We start from the raw sequence: 22,209 nt of genomic DNA, 5'->3' as shown, positions 1-22,209 counted from the left end.
GGTTCCGCTGGTGTACAGCAATCTTTAAGCCATACCACAGGTTCTCAATTGGATTGAGGTCTATGCTTTGACTTGGCCATTCCAAGACATTTAAATGTTTCCCCTTAACCTCTATGGGACCCCTTCCCGTTCTCATCCCGGTAACAGGATTGCTTGACAAGATAGCAAAAATCTAATAATTTCAGTTTCTCAAACAATCAACTATTTTACACCATTTGAAAGATAAACATCTCCTTAACCTGTTGGGGCTACAGGTTAGCAATGAACCCGAGACGGTATTGCTAACAAGGCTGGAAATTCAAAACATCAAAAATCTAATAATTTCAATTTCTCAAACAATCAACTATTTTACACAATTTAAAAGATAAACATCTCCTTAATCTAACCACATTGTTCGATTTTCAAAGAGGCTTTACGGCAAAAGCATAAAGTTAGATTATGTTAGGACAGTACATAGCCACAAAAGTACAAACATCCAGTTTCAATTCAAGGTCAGGCGTCACCAAAAGCAGAAACCAGCTAAAATTATGCACCAACCTTTGACAATCTCCATCAGATGACACTCCTAGGACATTATGTTATACAATACATGCATTTTTTGTTCCATCAAGTTCATATTTATATCCAAAAACAGCATTTTACAGTAGCGTGAAATTCAGATTTTTTCTTCTCTGAAATGCTTCCGGTGAACATAACAAAATTACTATTCGAAAACATTGGTAAATTATAATATTGTCATTCAAAGAATAATATATTATCATCTCGTAATTGCTACCGAATGGCCGGATCTCAAAATAACTTTACTGGGAAATCACATTTTGCAATAAACGGGGTGCTATGCTAAGAACAATAGGCTATGCTATACAGTTAGCATCATCTAATATCGATAATAACATTGTAAATATCCCCTTACCTTTGATTATCTCCATCAGAAGGCACTGCCAGGAATCCCAGGTCCAGAACAAATGTGGTTTCTTTTGACAAAGTTCATAATTTATGTCCAAATAACACCAAGTAGTTAGCGTTCAGTATGCTCCCACAAAACGTGGTGGGGGGGGGTGTAAAATCACGCCGAAAAGCTAAAAAAACCTAGTAAATAATCTATTTACGTTCGTTCAAACATGTCAAACGTTGTTTAGCATTAATCTTTTGGTCCATTTTTAACGTGAAACATCAGTAAACATCAGTAATATTTTCACACAACCTATCCTATGTCTAGATAAACAATTATGACAAACTCACTCTTCTCAGATTTATGCGCAGGCGCAAAAAAATGAAGTGACGACATGTCAACTTCCCTGCATTCTAATTTGCTCTCTGTTTATCATAGACGCTTCAAACAACTTTATAAAGATCGTTGACATCTAGTGGAAGCCGTAGGAGTTGCGAAATGAATCCTTTCTCACTATGGTATCTATAAAACAATGACACTAAATAGTACAGTCACAAAATTCACATTTTTTTAAAATCTATTTTTCACAGGTTTTTGCCTGCAATATGAGTTTTGTTATACTTACAGACACCATTCAAACTGTTTTAGAAAATTCAGAGTGTTTCCTATCCGAATGTGTTAATAATATGCATATCCTAGCTTCTGAGTTGGTGTAGGAGGCAGTTAAAAATGGGCACATATTTTTTTCAAAATGTCTCAATACTGCCCCCTAGCCCCACCACATTGTCCGATTTCAAAGAGGCTTTACGGCGAAATCATAAAGTTAGATTATGTTAGGACAGTACATAGACAAAAAATTACACACAGCCATTTTTAATGCAAGGACAGGCGTCACCAAAAGCAGAAAACAAGCTAAAATTATGCACTAACCTTTGACAATCTTCATCAGATGACACTCCTAGGACATTATGTTAGACAATACATGTATTTTTTGTTCTATCAAGTTCATATTTATATCCAAAAACAGCATTTTACATTGGCGTGTGACGTTCAGAAAATGTATTTCCCCCAAAACTTCCGGTGAATCAGCACTATAATTTACAAAAATACTCATCATAAACGTTGATAAAATATTAAAATATTAAAATATTAAACTGTTATTCAAAGACCGCATTGACATATTTCAAAATAACTTTACTGGGAAAGCACACTTTGCAATAATCTGAGTACTGTGCTCAGAAAAATACACTACGCAATACAGATAGCCGCCATTTTGGAGTCATCTAAATGCATAGATAGCATTAGAAATATTCACTTACCTTTAATAATCTTCATCAGAAGGCACTTCCAGGGATCCCAGCTCCACAACAAATGTTGTTTTGTTCGATAAAGTTCATAATATATGTCGAAATAACTCCATGTTGTTTGCACGTTCAGTAAGCTACACAAAATGTAGGAAAATGTCACGACAAAAAGTCAACAAAAAAAATCTATTTACGTTCGTTCAAACATGTCAAACGTTGTATAGCATCAATCTTTAGGGCCTTTATAATGTGAAACTTCAGTAATATTCCAACCGGACCCATGCATTGTCTTGAAAAACGTTTTGGAACACAGCTACATCTCGCGTGAATGCGCGCCAATGAACTGACATCCTTCCCTCAGTCACCAACTTCCCAGCCTTCTCATTCGGTCTCTGTTCATCATAGACGCCTCAAACAACTTTCTAAAGACTGTTGACATCTAGTGGAAGCCTTAGGAAGTGCAAAATGAGTCCTTAGTCACTGTGTGTTCGATTGGCAATGACTTGAAAAACCTACAGGCACCAGTTTTTCATTTCCTGGTTGTATTTTTCTCAGGTTTTTGCCTGCCATATGAGTTCTGTTATACTCGCAGACACCATTCAAACAGTTTTAGAAACTTCAGAGTGTTTTCCATCCAAATCTACTAATAATATGCATATTCTAGTTTCTGGGCCAGTGTAGTAACCTGTTTAAATTGGGTACGTTTTTAATCCGGCCGTGAAAATACTGCCCCCTAGCCCAGACAGGTTAAACCACGTGAGTGTTGCTTCAGCAGTATGCTTAGGGTCATTGTCCGGCTGGAAGGTGAACCTCCGTCCCAGTCTCAATTCTCTGGAAGACTGAAACAGGTTTCCCTCAAGAATTTCCCTATATTTAGCACCATCCATTACTCCTTCAATTCTGACCAGTTTCCCAGTACCTGCTGATGGAAAAACATCCCCACAGCATGATGCTGCCACCACCATGCTTCCCTGTGTTGGTGTGATGGTCTTCTCGGAGTGATGAGAGGTGTTGGGTTTGCGCCAGACAGCATTTTCCTTGATGTCCAAAAATCTACATTTTAATCTCATCTGACCAGAGTACCTTCTTCCATATGTTTGGGGAGTCTCCCAAATGCCTTTTGGCGAACACCAAACATGTTTGCTTATTTTTTTCTTTAAGCAATGGCTTTTTTTGGCCACTCTTCCGTAAGGCCCAGCTCTGTGGAGTGTACGGCTTAAAGTGATTCTATGGACAGATACTCCAATCTCCGCTGTGGAGCTTTGCAGCTTCTTCAGTGTTATCTTTGGTGTCTTTGTCTGATTAATGCCCTCCTTGCCTGGTCCGTGAGATTTGGTGGGCGGCCCTCTCTTGGCAGGTTTGTTGTGGTGACAAATTCTTTAAATTTTTTAATAATGGATTTAATGGTGTTCTGTGGGATGTCCAAAGTTTCTGATATTTTTTTATAACCCAACTCTGATCTGTACTTCTCCACAACTTTGTCCCTGACCTGTTTGGAGAGCTCCTTGGTCTTCATGGTGCCACTTGCTTGTTGGTGCACCTTGCTTAGTGGTGTTGCAGACTCTGAGGCCTTTCAGAACAGGTGTATATATATATTGAGATCATGTGACAGATCATGTGACACTTAGATTGCATACAGGTGGACTTTATTTAACTAGGTAATTGGTTGCACCAGATCTTATTTAGGGGCTTCATAGCAAAGGGGGTGAATGCACGCACTGCATTTCCATGTATTTATTTTTTTCATTTCACTTCACCAATTTGGACTATTATATGAAATCCAAATAATATCCATTCAAATTACAGGTTGTCGCACGATGCATGCAACATTCTGCAAACAGTGGAATTCACTATTTGATGCAAGACTGATACACTAAGAAATGTGCTGAAAGCCATCTTTTAATGTCTAAATGTAACTTTAATGGTACAATTCTTGAATGTAAAATTCTCTTAAATATACATTAACCTTTTCAATTAAAATAAATAAACATTATCATCTATAGAATTATATAACAAACAAAATAATAAAATCAGCAGCAGTTGTTTGAACTAAGTATACATACAGTTGAAGTCGGAAGTTTACATACACCTTAGCCAAATACATTTAAATTCAGTTTTTCACAATTCCTGACAATTAATCCTAGTAAAAACTCCCTGTCTTAGGTCAGTTAGGATCACCACTTTATTTTAAGAATGTGAAATGTCAGAAAAATAGTAGAGGGAATGATTTAGTTCAGCTTTTATTTCTTTCATCTCATTCCCAGTGGGTCAGAAGTTTACATACAAGCACATGAGTATTTGGTAGCATTGCCTTTAAATTGTTTAACTTGGGTCAAACATTTTGGTTAGCCTTCCACAAGCTTCCCACAATAAGTTGTGGGAATTTTGGCCCATTCCTCCTGACAGAGCTGGTGTAACTGAGTCAGGTTTGTGGGCCTCCTTGCTCACACACGCTTATTCAGTTCTGCCCACACATTTTCTATAGGATTGAGGTCAGGGAATGGTGATGGCCACTCCAATACCTTGACTTTGCTGCCGTTAAGCTATTTTGCGACAACTTTGGAGGTATGCTTGGGGTCATTTTCCATTTGGAAGAGCCATTTGCGACCAAGCTTTAACTTCCTGACTGATGTCTTGAGATATTGCTTCAATATATCCACATAATTTTCCTCCCTCATGATGCCATCTATTTTGTGAAGTGCACCAGTCCTTCCTGCAGTAAAGCACCCCCACAACATGATGCTGCCACCCCTGTGCTTCACGGTTGAGATGGTGTTCTTCGGCTTGCATACCTCCCCCTTTTTCCTCCAAACGTAACGATGGTCATTATGGCCAAACAGTTTCATCAGACCAGAGGGCATTTCTCCAAAAAGTACGATCTTTGTCCCCATGTGCAGTTGCAAACGGCAGTTTTGGAGCAGTGGCTTCTTCCTTGCTGAGCGGCCTTTCAGGTTATGTCAATATTGGACTCGTTTTGCTGTGGATATAGATACTTTTGTACCTGTTTCCTCCAGCATCTTCACAAGGTCCTTTGCTGTTGTTCTGGAATTGATTTGCACTTTTCACACCAAAGCATGTTAATCTCTAGGAGACAGAACACGCCTCCTTCCTGAGCAGTATGATGGCTGCGTGGTCCCATGGTGTTTATACTTGCGTACTATCGTTTGTACAGATGAGCGTGGTACCTTCAGGCGTTTGGAAATTGCTCCCAAGGATGAACCAAACTTGTGGTCTACAATTTTTCTCTGAGGTCTTGGCTGATATCTTTTGATTTTCCCATGATGTCAAGCAAAGAGGCACTGGGTTTGAAGGTAGGCCTTAACATACATCCACAGGTACACCTCCAATTGACTCAAATGATGTCAATGAGCTTTTCAGAAGCTTCTAAGCCATAACATAATTTTCTGGAATTTTCCAATCTGTTTAAAGGCACAGTCAATTTAGTGTATGTAAACTTCTGACCCACTGGAATTGTGATACAGTGAATAATAAGTGAAATAATCTGTCTGTAAACAATTGTTGGAAATATCACTTGTGTCATGCACAAAGTAGACTTGCCAAACTATAGTTTGTTAACAAGAAATTTGTGGAGTGGTTGAAAAATGTGTTTTAATGACTCCAACCTAAGTGTATGTAAACTTCCGACTTCAACTGTACGAACTAGAAAATAAGCATCCGTAAAAGTGGAAATGAAAATGAAAAGGCCTGATGGTGGCATTAGAGGAAAGGTCAAGTGGTCACCAAATCAATAGGTTTCTTCCACTTGGGGTCTTGATTGTGCACAACACATTTTATGGGAATCCAGCCATTACTTTGAGATATAGCTTGTTCTCAGTCTGTTCTCAGTCTTGCTCTCAACCTGTGGGGCATCATGTGTGTAGTGATCCAATATCCATAGCCATGCCATTTAACAGTTATCACTGGCCCTTGCTCAGCCTTACTTACCAAGAGCCCAGCGCCAAGCCTTCTCGCTAGCAAAGCTACTGATCAAGTTTTTGAAGTCCAGCTTTCTAGCAAACTGACTTTCAATGGACAGCATGGCAATACTGCAAAGCCTGTCCTGGGACATAGTGGACCTCAAATAGTTTTTTTTATCAGTTGTAGCTTACTGAAAGCTCTCTCGCCACCAGCAACAGTCACAGGCAGTGTGCAAAATATACGTAAAACAACGCACACTCCTCCAAAAATGCTTTTCAGCCGCATCTTACAAATTGCATTCAGGAGACCAAGAGGGGACAAGTTAGGGGGGAAAGTGGAAGCATATACAGTGTCCAGGTGTCTTACTTCATTTTGAAACTCAGTTGTAAGATCTCTGAAATAGTTAATGACCAGTGGTTGCAACACAGAAGGGACTTTATCCTCACTAATCTGCCCAACTTTCAGAACAGCAGAAAATGCTTTTACAATTTTTGCAGTGGTGTGGAACCTAGTGTCCAAGTGACTTATGATGTTGTCCATAGCAGTAAAAAACACTGTTTTGAAACACGGTTGCTGCACTGTCCTGAGCTGTCTTCTCTTGAGAGGTCTCATCATGGAATCTCTTCCTTTTCCTCTGGTGGCTGTGTTCCTTGCTAAATTGAGGTGCAACATCCATTTGCGTAGCAATCAGTGTTGCCTCAGACAGGAGAGACTCCCATCCATCTCTAAGAGCTTGCATCTCTTCCTTTAAGGCTCTGATATTGGCTGCCTCTCTGTCAAGTGAGATTTTTCCTGACTGGAGAATCACATTCCTGTCCTCAATGCATTGCAGTACCTGCAATTATGCCAATTGACATGTCATTCAACACAATGCTCCTCACTTCCTTCTTCAGTTGGGAGTAGGGCTGGTTCAGGGGTATGGGGATGGGGAGACAGGGCTGCTGAGCCTGAAGTTGCATCTGTTGGTCCTGGCACCGGGCAGGGGCAGGGACGACTGATTTGGTATGAATAGCTTGCTAAAAGTTTGCCTGCATTGATTAAATGTCGGCTAAAAAAGGAGCGAAATGTAAACACTCAGAATGTTCTGTGAAGATATTAAGTAACTAATGTTAAACACGGAACCCAAACCGGCTGCACGCGTGCGCCATCGTGCATACATTTATTTTGTCCCCGACACCAAATGCAATCATGACACGCAGGTTAAAATATCAAAACAAACTCAACCAATTACATTCATTTGGGGACAGGTCGAAAGCATTAAACATTTATAGCAATTTAGCTAGCTATCTTGCACTTGCTAGCTAATTTGTCCTGTTTAGCTAGCTTGCTGTTGCTAGCTAATTTCTCCTGGGATATAAACATTGAGTTGTTATTTAACCTGAAATGCACAAGGTCCTCTACTCCGACAATTAATCCACACATAAAAGGGTCAACCAAATCGTTTCTAGTCATTGCGCCTCCTTCTAGGCTTTTTCTTCTCTTGACTTTATATTGCGATTGGCAACTTTCATAAATTAGGTGCATTACCACCACTGACCTCGTTCATCTTTCAGTCACCCACGTGGGTATAACGAATGAGGAAATGGCACGTGGGTACATGCTTCTATAAACCAATGAGGAGAAGGGAGAGGCAGGACTTGCAGCGCAATCTGCGTCACAAATAGAACTAACTCCTATTTTAGCCCTAGGCAATACAGATGCTCATTGGCGCGTGCAAGCAGTGTGGGTGCAATAATTGAATAATATAGATTTCTAAATTTATTTTGCAACGTTCGCGAGTGGTGTAGTCAGCCTGTTAGGGGAGCAAAAGTAGCCTATTTCACTACGGACTAAGCTAACAGGTTAATTTCCACCACTCACGGACTACACTCACCTTCCTTTGTGAAAAATTGGGTGACATATTGTCGATCTTTCTTTTCTCTCTGTCTTTCTTATCATTTTTGGAAGCCAGGTTTTTCTTTAGGAAGCTGAGACATGATGCTCCACGGCACTCCTCACTCGCAATTAAATTACACTTTGATTTAATGTGCTTGATTAAACTTTGATTTAATGTGCTCTAAGGCTTGCATCTGATTTGGACACCAACTCACATCCCTGTTACTGGGAGCTGTGAGAGATTATTGATGGATCGAAATGTACAAAATGGTTATCTGGAGGAAAACAGGGGGAGGGTCATGCTTTTTCAATTTCACTCAAGGGCAGGGTTTAGTAATTTTTATATCTAGTCTAGGGGAGCATCATGTAATTTGTAATTGATGAAATGTCAATATTTCTCAGAGTTTTAGAATTGAGTTGCTTATTAGGCTATACGCGCAAGATAATGAATTTTTCAGACTAAAAAATATCTGAATAAGCCTTTGTGTAGGCCACCTTAGGCCTACACAGCACAGCCATTTTGGTAAGGCAGCACACAAAAAACGTTTTTGATCAGCAAGAGCAGAGCAGCCTGGGGCTCAGGTTGGAATATTCATTGTGGTGTGTATTGCAGCCTAGTTTTATTTACACCATCCCAACAGCTATTTTAGAAGTATAACTTTGCTCTGTGCTTCCCTGAGCATGCACTTCATAGCCTATAGGCTATGGATCATTTGATTGAGACCACACTAAATAGCCTATAGCCTAAATAGCCTCATCTCTGATTCTCCCCTGGGAGCCTATAAGCACACTTGATATTGGCTATCTAGTGTGGTCTCAATCAAATGATTAATCAAATGTAATTTCGGTAATTTGTGTGCTATTAAAAAAGATTCTGCTAATATGTAAAATGACTTAAATTGCATTATTTTTTTATTAAAGTATTTTTTTCTCGGACCTGCATAAATGATAAATGCATGCAATACTTTTACTATGAAGGATATCTTTCCACCTCTACTCTTGTCCACGGTGTCCTGTGTCCTGTGTCCTGCGAAAGCCCGCAGCCCTGTGCACTATTAATATTTTTGAGTTGACATGTAATGCTTACAGGACAAAGAACCGTTTCTAAAACTGCATATCAAAGGCTCTGGTCTGTCCAAGAAGTGAGGGTAATTGGTAGACATGTTCTCTTCTATCCACTTTGTTTGAATTATTATTTTGGGTATAGGGGAGGGTTACTTTTTTCAAGCTTTTTTCATTTCAGAGAGGTCCGATTTTCTCCATGTAACCCATATTATAAATAACGTTCACTCCCTTATTGGAATTCCCTGTGACCTTGGGTAAAGACGCCATGTGCTTAAAATGGCATCCTTGTTGCGGCTGAGTGAAGACAGTCGAGATCAGTGTAGGTGATCACTCCTCTGTCTGAACTACACACGTTTCACTATTAAAACACTAGGGTACTTTTCAATGGATATAACATCTTTTGTGGTATGAAAGTTAGAAATGTTAACCAAACAGTGGATATTGTATTTGAACATACATTGCATTAAATACATACAGTACATCAAAGGTCACTTGGAAACAAATATAGCCCACATCTAAAAAGATAATTCCTTGTTCAAATGTTTCCAAACACATTGTTCAAATGTTGTCCATTGTTTAGCTCTCCTGACTTTTTGAAATCGTCCATACAATGCATATTATACTGCGGACAAGCACACACACTGTCCTTTGATTGAAGGGTGGGCCTATATCAAACCAAGAGTATTTTTCCATGAAGTAACTGGTTGCAGAGTGTTATTGGGCACGGGCTTGCCATGTGTTAATTTATCATAAAATAATAATGTCCCATCTGTGGAAACACTGAAAGGCAAACAAGGATTGCATCATATAGCTTTTGGAAACGACGGGGGAGGGGGACACTGAAGGGCTCTAGCTGTTGTGAGATGATGTCATACAGGTGGCTGCAGACGTGAGAGCAGATGGCGGAGAACGCAGGGCACTGAAGGGGGCAGTCTGGTTTAGGAAATAGCCGCACAAACTAGCAACAGTGTGCGAGTGAGCTGCAGGTGAATCCCTAACCTGTGAGAGTTTATCTTTCTCCAGCGCGTCAACTAAATGACGGGGTATGAGACAATGAAACCACAATGGAAGACAGGGATAAAACGCGTCCAAGTCACGAGAGAGGAAATACGAGCGCAATGACGGACTGTGCCATCAGGGAAAGGTAAAGACCGGAATGCTGGCCATATGTTTAGACTGCTGCTGAATAAGTTCATTGAATGAGTGAAGCTGACAAGAACAAAACAAATGTACACAGATCTCCTAAACTGAGACGCGCACATTTCATTCGGTGGAAAGAGTTTATTTTTCGTTTTTGAAGAGAGAAGCCAGCAGAAAACGTAAAGAATCATGGATACAGAGGGAATCACAGAGGACCACGGAGCCGACCACGGAGACGGGGATCTAGCGCAATCTGCTGCTATGAAACTGTCTGAGATAGGCGAAAGAACTAAACAACTAGGTACTAAATTCAAAGACCCTGAGCGACAGAGACGGATTATTCTAGTGATTGTCTGTGTAGCACTTCTATTAGATAACATGCTTTACATGGTAATTGTGCCGATCATACCAGACTATTTGGCAGAATTACAAAGTGAGGCAGATCACGCTTCGTTTAATGCACGAGTAATAAACGCCGGGAATTCCTCGAATCATACTATCTTTAAAGCCACCAAAGGCAACTTCGACCTGCAGATTGGTGTACTTTTTGCGTCCAAAGCCATATTGCAGCTTTTGGTCAACCCGTTGACCGGGACATTCATTGACCGGGTCGGCTATGACCTTCCTCTGTTCATCGGACTCATCATAATGTTTTTTTCCACTTGTCTATTCGCCTTCGCCGATAATTACGTGGCTCTGTTCGCGGCGAGGAGCTTGCAGGGCTTGGGCTCAGCGTTCGCAGATACATCAGGCATCGCCATGATAGCGGATAAGTACACGGAGGAGGCGGAGAGGAGCAGAGCCCTGGGTATCGCCCTGGCATTCATCTCTTTCGGCAGCTTAGTGGCGCCTCCCTTCGGGGGCATCCTGTACGAGTTCTGTGGGAAACGGGTGCCCTTCATTGTGCTGGCCTGCATCTGTTTCACGGACGGCATGCTGTGCCTGACTGTGTTAAAGCCATTCTCCAGAGGGGAGAGAGAGAACATGCCCGTGGGCACCCCCATCTACAAACTGATGATCGACCCCTACATAGCTGTGGTGGCGGGTGCCCTGACCACCTGTAACATCCCGCTGGCCTTCCTGGAGCCCACCATCGCCAACTGGATGGAAGAAACCATGCACTCTTCCCAATGGGAGATTGGCCTCGCCTGGCTTCCCGCGTTCTTCCCGCATGTCCTGGGTGTGTACATCACCGTCAAACTCGCGGCTAAGTACCCACACCTGCAGTGGTTCTACGGGGCTTTGGGCATGGTGATAATCGGCGCCAGTTCGTGCACCGTGCCAGCCTGTAAAACCTTCGGCCAGCTGATGGGCCCACTGTGTGGCATCTGCTTTGGCATCGCCCTGGTGGACACGGCGCTACTGCCTACACTCGCTTTCCTGGTGGACGTGCGGCATGTGTCGGTGTACGGCAGTGTGTACGCCATCGCTGACATCTCCTACTGCGTGGCCTACGCCCTGGGCCCTGTGGTGGCCGGACAGATAGTCCACGACCTGGGCTTCATTCAGCTCAACCTGGGCATGGGCCTCGCCAACGTGCTTTACGCACCAGCGCTGTTCTTACTAAAGAACGTGTGCCAAATGAAACCTTCAAACTCGGAGAGAGGCATGCTACTGGAGGAAGGCCCCACGGGTCTCTACGACACAATAAAAACTCAGGAACGCGAGAGGAAGAGGAAGGGGTTAAGTAATGTTGTTGATGAGAATGGCATCGACAAGTATTCTGAAGAGGAGTCATTTGAGAATGCGTAAACTGTAAAAAAAAAAAAAAAAAAAACGATGTAGCTATACTCTCAGTGTCATACTCCTTTGACCCAACCATTTACATTATTTAATTAGGAAATAAGATAACTCCAGATGAATCTCCTGTCTTCCAATTCAATCGGACAATGTCATCTGAAGAAGCATTCACAGTAGATTGCGCTAGGGTGTTGTTGTAAGATATTTGTTAAAGCTGAAAGTGTGTGCATTGTGCCAAAACATTGATTCCATATCATATTCATGGACCTGTGTAAACGGAACATAACTTTTATCATAAAAAATAACTAATGAAATGTATTCGTCATTCAAAATAATATACCTTATATGTATTTTGCCAGAGTTGTGCTGCTAAATTCAATATGCAATATGTCACAAGACACTTTTAGGGGGAAATAGATGGGTTTGAATCCCCCTTCTTACTTTGTGTATTCTGTATTTAACTTCATTTGGATGATGTATAGGCTATCTGGAATGCATATCCTAAATGTATGATGGGACATTTCAACAATTGTTTATATGTGTATATTAATGTACATATTAAATCAAGAGTATGTGAATGTACCAGTGCTTCATGTGTGTTATTGTCAAAAGTATAATATGCATGCAATGATTGGCCCTTTAGCTACCAGTCTGCGTCGCTCTCTTATAATGCAAATAAACTATTTACATAACGTTATAGTTGAAAGGGTTGTAAGAAATTCACAAGTCAAAGTCACTAAAATCACAACACATTATTCACATCAAATTAAAATGTAATATGAACATACATCTCAATCAAGACCAATAGGCTATAAACATACGGAAGGTTTAATTCGTTTCCTTTTTACATCGAAATATTTTATGCACAATTAAATATCAACAATTAATGTCTGATTTGAGAGCTTATGAAAAATATAAGCGATTCTACAAGTTTTAATCAACTGAACTAGAAAACGTTCGAAATGGAAATCGTTTAAAGATCACGTTAATCCCCATTTAAGTTAAAAACTAAAAATGCCAAAACGAATTGAATCAGGCGCTTTGGTTAAACTTTTTGGTATTGGTTTAGCAGGTTACCAGTGAACCAATTATCCCATTCTTTAATTTCCCTGACCCTCAAATTCAGAGCATTTGTTTCTTTCATTCCATATTTAATGTGTCAGGATTGGAGAATGATTTATGTAGCCTAGTAGAACAATGGGCTATTGCAGTATATAAACAATCCCAAACATAGGCTGCTTTATCATATAAAACCATGATCACTCAAAAACACACTGCAATCTGGGCTACACGTGCATAAATGTAAGCTTGTAGGTCCAATGTCGGCTATATTTTAAAGAACAACAACAAAAGACAGAAATTATGGCACACTGTCGGAGAAAAATCAGAAAGCCAAAGAAGGAATAAAACGCTTCCATACACCTCGGCGTGAGCTACCAGTAAGTCTACCTGCACACGGTGCGTATAGCATACTGGACACGGTTTCTAACCCTTTCCTAAACAGGTGGGTTTAACACGCAAACTGTCAAATAAACTTATCCGTGAATGGCTCGCAAAGGGAGGAGCCTTGTTGCCAACAGGACTAGGTACCTTCAGCGTCCCTCCTAAACTAACGGAGGTGCTGTGGATAGAATGCAGGGATGCTGAAACTGAGACTGGACGATAAAAGGATTAGTTTTGAGGAGAACTAGAAACATTAACGTTAGACTGTCTATCTACCGGAGACATTGATAATAGGCGAGATCACACCTGAACTTTTTGAAGCTGCCGAGGTAAGAGAAAAACCTCAGTATTTTTAGTAGTCTGTATCGTGCCAATGAAAAACGGCAGCCCTGAATTCAATTCGAAATATTATACTTCTTGAGGTAAACTTATTAAAGGCACAGTCTGTTATTTCAACAATGGGACTCCCTAATAAAATATAAGTAATTCATTTTTTTTTTTTACAAATAAATAGGCTGATCCTGCCACTTTGTTTTGGAAGTCTTCATAGACTTGAGGAAGCAAGGATATTGTTTGTTTCCAAAGACTCAATGACAACAAAAACAACAAATGGAGTAATACATTTGGTCCCGTGTGGCTCAGTTGGTAGAGCGTGGTGTTTGCAACGCCAGGGTTGTGGGTTTGATTCCCACGGGGGACCAGTATGGGAAAAAAAAATTATGAAATGTATGCATTCACTATTGTAAGTCGCTCTGGATAAGAGCGTCTGCTAAATGACTAAAATGTAAATGTAAAAATGTACATTCCTGGTGATACTAAGCCCCAAAGGCATTTCGTTTTATAAGTTAATAAGAAATAATCCTACTCAATAACCCTGCTTGAATAATCACATTTCTATATTATAAATTGTTTAGCTACAGTTTTAATGAATTTGCGATATGAAAATAATACAAATATTTCAGCAATATCAACAATATACTTTCAGATTTTGCTGATAAGAGACAGAATCATTAGATCATTTGTTTTGGTACTGTCCATATGTAGCTTGTTTTTGGTCGCAGGTTCAGGAATGACTGAAAAATCACAACATTAACTGTCGCTAACTCATAAATCATAGTCAACACGTCAATAATATAATAATACTCTTAGCAAAAACTATTATCTTTATTTTGCAATATGTAGAATCTGAGAATAGAAAGGTTCAGAACTTTTGTGAAACATCACAGCACAGTTGAAAAATATATGGCAAATAGAAATCAAAACAGAATGGTGTTCAGAGGGGTTGAGTGGAGCTGAAGGATGGGACTAAAAACAAACAAAAGATATCTATTGTAAAATATACGTAAATTGTGTATACTATGTATAAGCTGGAAGTAGAAGCCTAAGTGTTGTTGTCTATTAGTTTACTCCAGTGAGGGGAGGGATGTTAGGGTTAGGGGAATTTATTTACCCCAAATACATGGGGGATTGGAAATGATGCAGACAATTACATTGATGGAAGGCACAATCTGCAATATTAAAGCTGATCTATACCCCCCCCCCAAAAAAAAACCTATATACTTTTACCATTTCATTTGATTGTCAGTTTATTTTGATATTGTTAAAAGGAATCAACAAATAAGGGAGCCATAGTCGGACATTCACACATGCAGACAGCCATATCCAATTCTACACGCTTGACTGGACTTCCAAAGTTCCAGAATGCCAGTTCTGGAATGAGACCCATCGAAGGACCCCATGGACAGCAATGTAAATATATGCAACTCTTCTAAGTATGAGTGTATCCCCTTCAAAACTCCATGTCAATGTGTAAAAAAACTTTTTTGGCATCTGAAATATCAGATGGCTTCTATTTTGAGCAGGATCTAGTACAATATGGCCGTGGTGTCAAAATATAAAGGCAGATAATGATGAAAAACAGTTTTACACACTTAAACATTTGTAAATGTTCAATGAACTTCAATCAATTATGTATGGTCTGTAGCCTATTAGGGACACATCTCAAAAGTTTAAAATCTAGGCAAATGTATCAAAATATTCTCTAAATATTAAAAAATTGCCCTGAGGCTATTACACATCATTACAGAGTAATGAAAGATGGTGCAAGTCAGAAAATGTACACTAGGTTAGGGGTCACTTAGAAATGTCCTTGTTTTTGAAAGAAAGGCCATTTTTTTTGTCCATTAAAATAACATCAAATTGATCAGATATACAGTGTAGACATTGTTAATATTATAAATGACTATTGTAGCTGGAAACGGCAGATTTTTCATGGAATATCTACATAGGCCATTATCAGCAACCATCACTCCTATGTTCCAGTGGTACATTGTGTTAGCTAATCCAAGTTTATCATTTTAAAAAGGCTAATTGATCATTAGAAAACCCTTTTGCAATTATGTTAGCACAGCTGAAAACTGTTGTCCTGATTAAAGAAGCAATAAAACTGTCCTTCTTTAGACTAGTTGAGTATCTGGAGCATCAGCATTTGTGGGTTTGATTACAGGCTCAAAATAGCCAGAAACAAAATAACTTTCTTCTGAAACTCGTCAGTCTATTCTTGTTCTGAGAAATGAAGGCTATTCCATGCGAGGAATTGCCAAGAAACTGAAGATCTCGTACAATGCTGTGTACTACTCCCTTCACAGAACAGCACAAACTGTCTCTAACCAGAATAGAAAGAGGAGTGGGAGCCCCCGGTGCACAACTGAGCAAGAGGACAAGTATATTAGTGTCTAGTTTGAGAAACAGACCAATCACAAGTCCTCAACTGGCAGCTTTATTAAATAGTACCCGCGAAACACCAGTCTCACCGTCAACAGTGAAGAGGCGACTCTGGGATGCTGGCCTTTTAGGCAGAGTTGCAAAGAAAAAGCCATGCCACAGACTGGCCAATAAAAATAAAATAAAGATGGGCAAAAGAACACAGACACTGGACAGAGGAACTCAGCCTAGAAGGTCAGCATCCCGGAGTTGCCTCTTAACTGTTGACGTTAAGACTGGTGTTTTGTGAGTACTATTTAATGAAGCTGCCAGTTGAGAACTTATGAGGCATCTATTTCTCAAACTAGACACTCTAATGTGCTTGTCCTCTTGCGAAATGTGTACTTACATTTTTACATTCTGAAATCTTTCTCTGATTTATCATCCAAAGGGTCCCAGAGATAACATGAAGTGTCGTTTTGTTAGATAAAATACTTTTTCATATCCTAAAAGGTCCATATAGCATGCACGATCGATTTTGTATTTCATGCACGCCGATGACGCGGGCGGTCTTCACTTGATTGACCGTAACTTTGTCAAATAAGTACCAATCGGGATCAAAATAAGTGGCAACCCAGTATCTGTCGCAAAATGTTGCTGCTAACCTTGTGGGACGTCAAGCCTTTTACTTTTGGACAAAAATTATAAGAATATGGAGAGTTATGAAGTTATGAAAACTGGGTGTTTTGCAAATGTTGAACTTGTAACATGGCTACTAATACTGGAAAAGCTAAATCAAAGTCCAAGTATACAGATTTGACGATATTATTGCAGAAAAATGTTATGTGAATGTAAATGTCTCCTTCACGATTGGCCCAAATATACCTGGGTGACTTCACACTAAATGTCATGTAGTTTGCTCATACTTCAAGTTATCCGTCTTAAACTTTGCACATACACTGCTGCCAAACTAATTCAATATGTCATTGAACCAATTGCACTTTATGGCAGCGAGGTGTGGGGTCCACTTGCAAAACAAGATTTCATCAAATGGGACAAACACCCCATTGAAACCCTGCATGCAGAGTTCTGTAAGATTCTCCTACATGTCCAGAGGAAAACTACAAACAATTTATGAAGGGCAGAATTAGGCCAATATCCACTAATAATAAAAACTCAAAAAAGAGCAATTAAGTTTTGGAAACATCTAAAATACAGTGACCCCCTCTCATTTCATTACCAAGCCCTGCAATGCCAAGAGCTGAGCAAAGAAAAGAGTCCCCTCATCCAGCTGGTCCTGGGGATGAGTTCACAAACCTGTTCTGCTAACACACTGAAGCCTCAGGACCAGAACATACAATCAGTCAGAATAAACCAAATTACAACACAGTCAAAACAATACTTCATTGCTTATTGGGAAACATAAGCACAAACACAAAGCAAAATGCAGTGCTATCTGGCCCTAAATTGGCAGTACACCTTGGCTAAATATTTGACCATGGTTACTGATCAAAACCTTAGAAAAACCTTGACAAAGTACAGGCTTAGTGAGCACAGCCTTGCCATTGAGAAGGTGTCACGATTCCCACCGACGGTGGCGCCCCCTCCTGCTCGGGTGGCGCTCAGCGGTCGTCGTCACCGGCCTATTAGCTGCCACTGATTCCCTTTTTGTTTTCCTCCTTTTTGTGATTGTGTGCACCTGTTCTTAGTGGGGGTGATTAGCGGGGCTATTAGTATTAGCTGGTCTGCCTTCTCATTGTGCGGGATTGTCATTCCTGTTTGTGCTTGTGTTTACGCTTGTGCGTTAGTTTTTGCGCCGCATGTGTTTTCCCCTGTGTTTGGGACACTTTATTTTGTGTGCGCGTTTTTCCGCTGTTTGGGGTGGCTTGTGTGTGCTCGCCTGTTGACCCATTAATGGTTGCATGCTTATTAGTAACTAGAATAAGCAATTTCAGAAATGTGTCAAGTGCAGTGCCTATTTGCTCCTCATTACACACCATGGACCAACATATATTCTTTACATCAACAACATAGGAATCACTACAAAACGTATTGTATGACCACTTATGGACTATATTAGGCCCAGCCTTTGGAACTTTGGTTTTCCTAGATATGGCTACTATATTGTGATCACTACATCCGATGGATCTGGATACTGCTTTAAAACACATTTCTGCAGCATTAGTAAAGATGTGATCAATACAAGATGGCGTAGCAGTCAGACGTCTTTGTCTTTGTCTTGTCTCGTCCCATGTATATATATTTTTATATATTTTTCTTCGCATTCATTTTAATATTTTGCCTAAACCTCAACTTCAAAATACTCTCCTGCAACCCGCTTCACCCAATGTGGTGTGGATCTGTTTTTTTTCTAAAGTATTTCTATCTACCTTCGAACTGGAATCCCGCAACTGAAGCTAGCTAGCTATCTAGCTACCAGCTATCAGCAATCAGTCAGCTAACCACTGCTAGCGTTCATCAGCTAACCTTTAGCTCGGAAAGCTCTCGCCAGTTCGTACAACGCGTTTCAAACCAGAGCATACCGGACCTATTTTTCCTCTCCATATCCTCGGATTCCTACCGCAAACTCTGAACCTTTTCATCTGGACCATCGCAGCTAGCTAACCGCAACCCTACTCCTGGCTAACGTTTCCGTCCCGGAGCAAGCATCAACTAGCCTGGAGCCAGCCCATGCTAGACCCATCTTCCGGCTAGGGATACTGGGCTACTCCTGAAGCCCACTCCTCGGCTACAATATCCGGACCCCTTCTACTGCCGGTACGGGGCACGGAACCCCACCGATCCTTCACGACTGGAATACCGACATAATCTGCCCGAGGATCCCAACAGGCCCCTCAGGTGCGACGTCCCCTGAAGGCTCATTCTGCTAACCGCGGACTGCTATCTATCTAGAGCATATTGGACTGTTAGCTGATCCATCGGCCAGTTTCTTGGACCACTATACCCATTTTGCCAATTGGACTTGGACCCCTCTGCTACTTGGAACCCTACTAATTCCATGACTGGTCTATCGATGTCACTGCACGAGGAGGCAAAAACAGACTTTTCCCCCATCGCGACGTCCCTCTAAGGCCCTTACACTAGCTTGCTAGCCCCGGCCTGCTAACTGCTAGCTTGCTAGCTCCGGCCTGCTAACTGTCTGAATTGCCGTGTCCCCAGCCAGCCCGACCACTCACTGGACCCATACGATCACTTGGCTACGCATGCCTCTCCCTAATATCAATATGCCTTGTCCATTACTGTCCTGGTTAGTGATTACTGTCTTATTTCACTGTAGAGCCTCTAGCCCTGCTCAATATGCCTTAACCAACCATGTTGTTCCACCTCCCACATATGCGATGACATCACCTGGTTTAAACGTCTCTAGAGACTATATCTCTCTCATCATTACTCAATGCCTAGGTTTACCTCCAATGTACTCTCTTCCTACCATACCTTTGTCTGTACACTATACCTTGAATCTATGCTATCGTGCCCAGAAACCTGCTCCCTTTACTCTCTGTTCCGAACGTGCTAGACCGCCAGTTCTTATAGACTTTAGCTGTACCCTTATCCTACTTCTCCTCTGTTCCTCTGGTGATGTAGAGGTTAACCCAGGACCTGCACTGCCTAGCTCCACTCCTACTCCCCAGGTGATCTCATTTGTTGACTTCTGTAACCGTAAAAGCTTTGGTTTCATGCATGTTAACATTAGAAGCCTACTCCCTAAATTTGCTTTATTCACTGCTTTAGCACATTCTGCCAACCCGGATGTCTTAGCCGTGTCTGAATCCTGGCTTAGGAAAACCACCAAAAACCCTGAAATTTCCATCCCTAACTATAAAATGTTCCGCCAAGATAGAACTGCCAAAAAGGGCGGTGTTGCAATCTACTGCAGAGATAGCCTGCAGAGTTCTATCTTACTATCCAGATCTGTACCAAAACAATTTGAGCTTCTACTTCTAAAAATTCACCTTTCCAGAAACAAGTTTCTCACCGTTGCCGCTTGCTATAGACCACCCTCTGCCCCCAGCTGTGCCCTGGACACCATATGTGAATTGATTGCCCCCATCTATCTTCTGAGCTCGTGCTGCTAGGTGACCTAAACTGGGACATACTTAACACCCCGGCCATCCTACAATCTAAGCTTGATGCCCTCAATCTCACACAAATTATCAATGAACCTACCAGGTACAACCCCAAATCCGTAAATACGGGCACCCTCATAGATATCATCCTAACTAACTCGCCCTCCAAATACACTGCTGTTTTCAACCAAGATCTCAGCGATCTCTGCCTCATTGCCTGCATCCGTAATGGGTCTGCGGTCAAACGACCACCCCCATCACTGTCAAACGCTCCCTAAAACACTTCAGCGAACAGGCCTTTCTAATCGACCTGGCCGGGGTATCCTGTAATAACATTGACCTCATCCCATCAGTAGAGGATGCCTGGTTATTCTTTAAAAGTGCCTTCCTCACCATCTTAAATAAGCATGCTCCATTCAAAAAATGTAGAACCAGGAATAGATTTAGCCCTTGGTTCACTCCAGCCTTGTCTGCCCTTGACCAGCACAAAAACATCCTGTGGCGTTCTGCATTAGCATCGAATAGCCCCCGTGATATGCAACTTTTCAGGGAAGTTAGGAACCAATATACACAGGCAGTTAGGAAAGCTAAGGATAGCTTTTTCAAACAGAAATTTGCATCCTGTAGTACAAACAAAAACAATTCTGTGACACTGTAAAGTCCATGGAGAATAAGAGCACCTCCTCCCAGCTGCCCACTGCACTGTGGCTAGGAAACACTGTCACTACCGATAAATCCACAATAATTGAGAATTTCAATAAGTATATTTCTACGGCTGGCCATGCTTTCCACCTGGCAACAAGGAACTCGCCCAAACCTCCCCCACTTCTCCTTCACTTAAATCCAGATAGCTGGACCTGTACAACTCAGCCGGGATAGACAATCTGGACCCTCTCTTTCTAAAATTAACTGCCGAAATTGTTGCAACCCCTATTACTAGCCTGTTCAACCTCTCTTTCGTATCGTCTAAGATTCCCATAGATTGGAAAGCTGCCGCAGTCATCCCCACTCTTCAAAGGGGGAGACACTTTAAATCCAAACTGCTACAGACCTATATCTATTCTACCCTGCCTTTCTAAGGTCTTTGAAAGCCAAGTTAACAAACAGATTACCGACCATTTCAAATCTCACCGTACCTTCTCCGCTATGCAATCTGGTTTCAGAGCTGGTCATGGGTGCACCTCAGCCACACTCAAGGTCCTAAACGATATCATAACCGCCATCGTATTCATTGACCTGGCTAAGGCTTTTATTGGCAGACTCAACAGCCTTGGTTTCTCAAATTATTGCCTCGCTTGGTTCACTAACTACTTCATCGATAGAGTACAGTATGTCAAATCGGAGGGCCTGTTGTCCGGAACTCTGGCAGTCTCTATGGTGGTGCCACAGGGTTCAATTCTCGGGCCGACTCTCTTCTCTGTATACATGAATGATGTCGCTGTCGCTGCTGGTGATCCTTTGATCCACCTCTACGCAGACGACACCATTCTGTATACCTTTGGCCCTTCTTTGGACACTGTGTGAAACATCTCCAATCCAAAATTAAATCTATAATTGGCTTCCTATTTCGCAACAAAGCATCCTTCACTCATGCTGCCAAACATACCCTCGTAAAACTGACCATCCTACCAATTCTCGACTTCGGTGATGTAATTTACAAAATAGCCTCCAACACTCTAGTCAACAAATTGGATGCAGTCTATCACAGTGCCATCCGTTTTGTCACCAAAGACCCATATAATACCCACCATTGCGACCTGTATGCTCTCATTGGCTGGCCCTCGCTTCATACTTGTCGCCAAACCCACTGGCTCCAGGTCATCTACAAGTCTCTGCTAGGTAAAGCCCCACCTTATCTCAGCTCACTGGTCACCGTAGCAACAACCACCAGTAGCACGCGCTCTAGCAGGTATATCTCACTGATCACCCCCAAAGCCAATTCTTCCTGTGGCCGCCTCTCCTTCCAGTTCTCTGCTGCTAATGACTGGAACGAACTGCAAAAATCTCTGAAGCTGGAGACTCTTACCTCCCTCACTAGCTT

The 22,209-nt window shown here is 41.4% G+C and overlaps 1 protein-coding gene across 1 annotated transcript; it reads left to right on the top strand.

Moving 5' to 3' along the window:
* Positions 1-9,893: 9,893 nt before the first annotated feature.
* LOC106579437 (probable vesicular acetylcholine transporter-A) lies at positions 9,894-12,516 on the top strand. The gene has a single exon (XM_014159345.1). It carries the CDS (start codon positions 10,384-10,386, stop codon positions 11,944-11,946), a length of 1,563 nt encoding a protein of 520 aa, XP_014014820.1. The 5' UTR covers positions 9,894-10,383; the 3' UTR covers positions 11,947-12,516.
* The last annotated feature ends 9,693 nt before the right edge of the window (positions 12,517-22,209 follow it).

Source organism: Salmo salar, chromosome ssa19 (genome assembly GCF_905237065.1).
Source record: "Salmo salar chromosome ssa19, Ssal_v3.1, whole genome shotgun sequence".
In the NCBI taxonomy this organism is placed as follows: Eukaryota; Metazoa; Chordata; class Actinopteri; order Salmoniformes; family Salmonidae; genus Salmo; species Salmo salar.
Note: the sequence above shows the minus strand (reverse complement) of the source record. Positions and strands in the feature narration are given on the sequence as shown.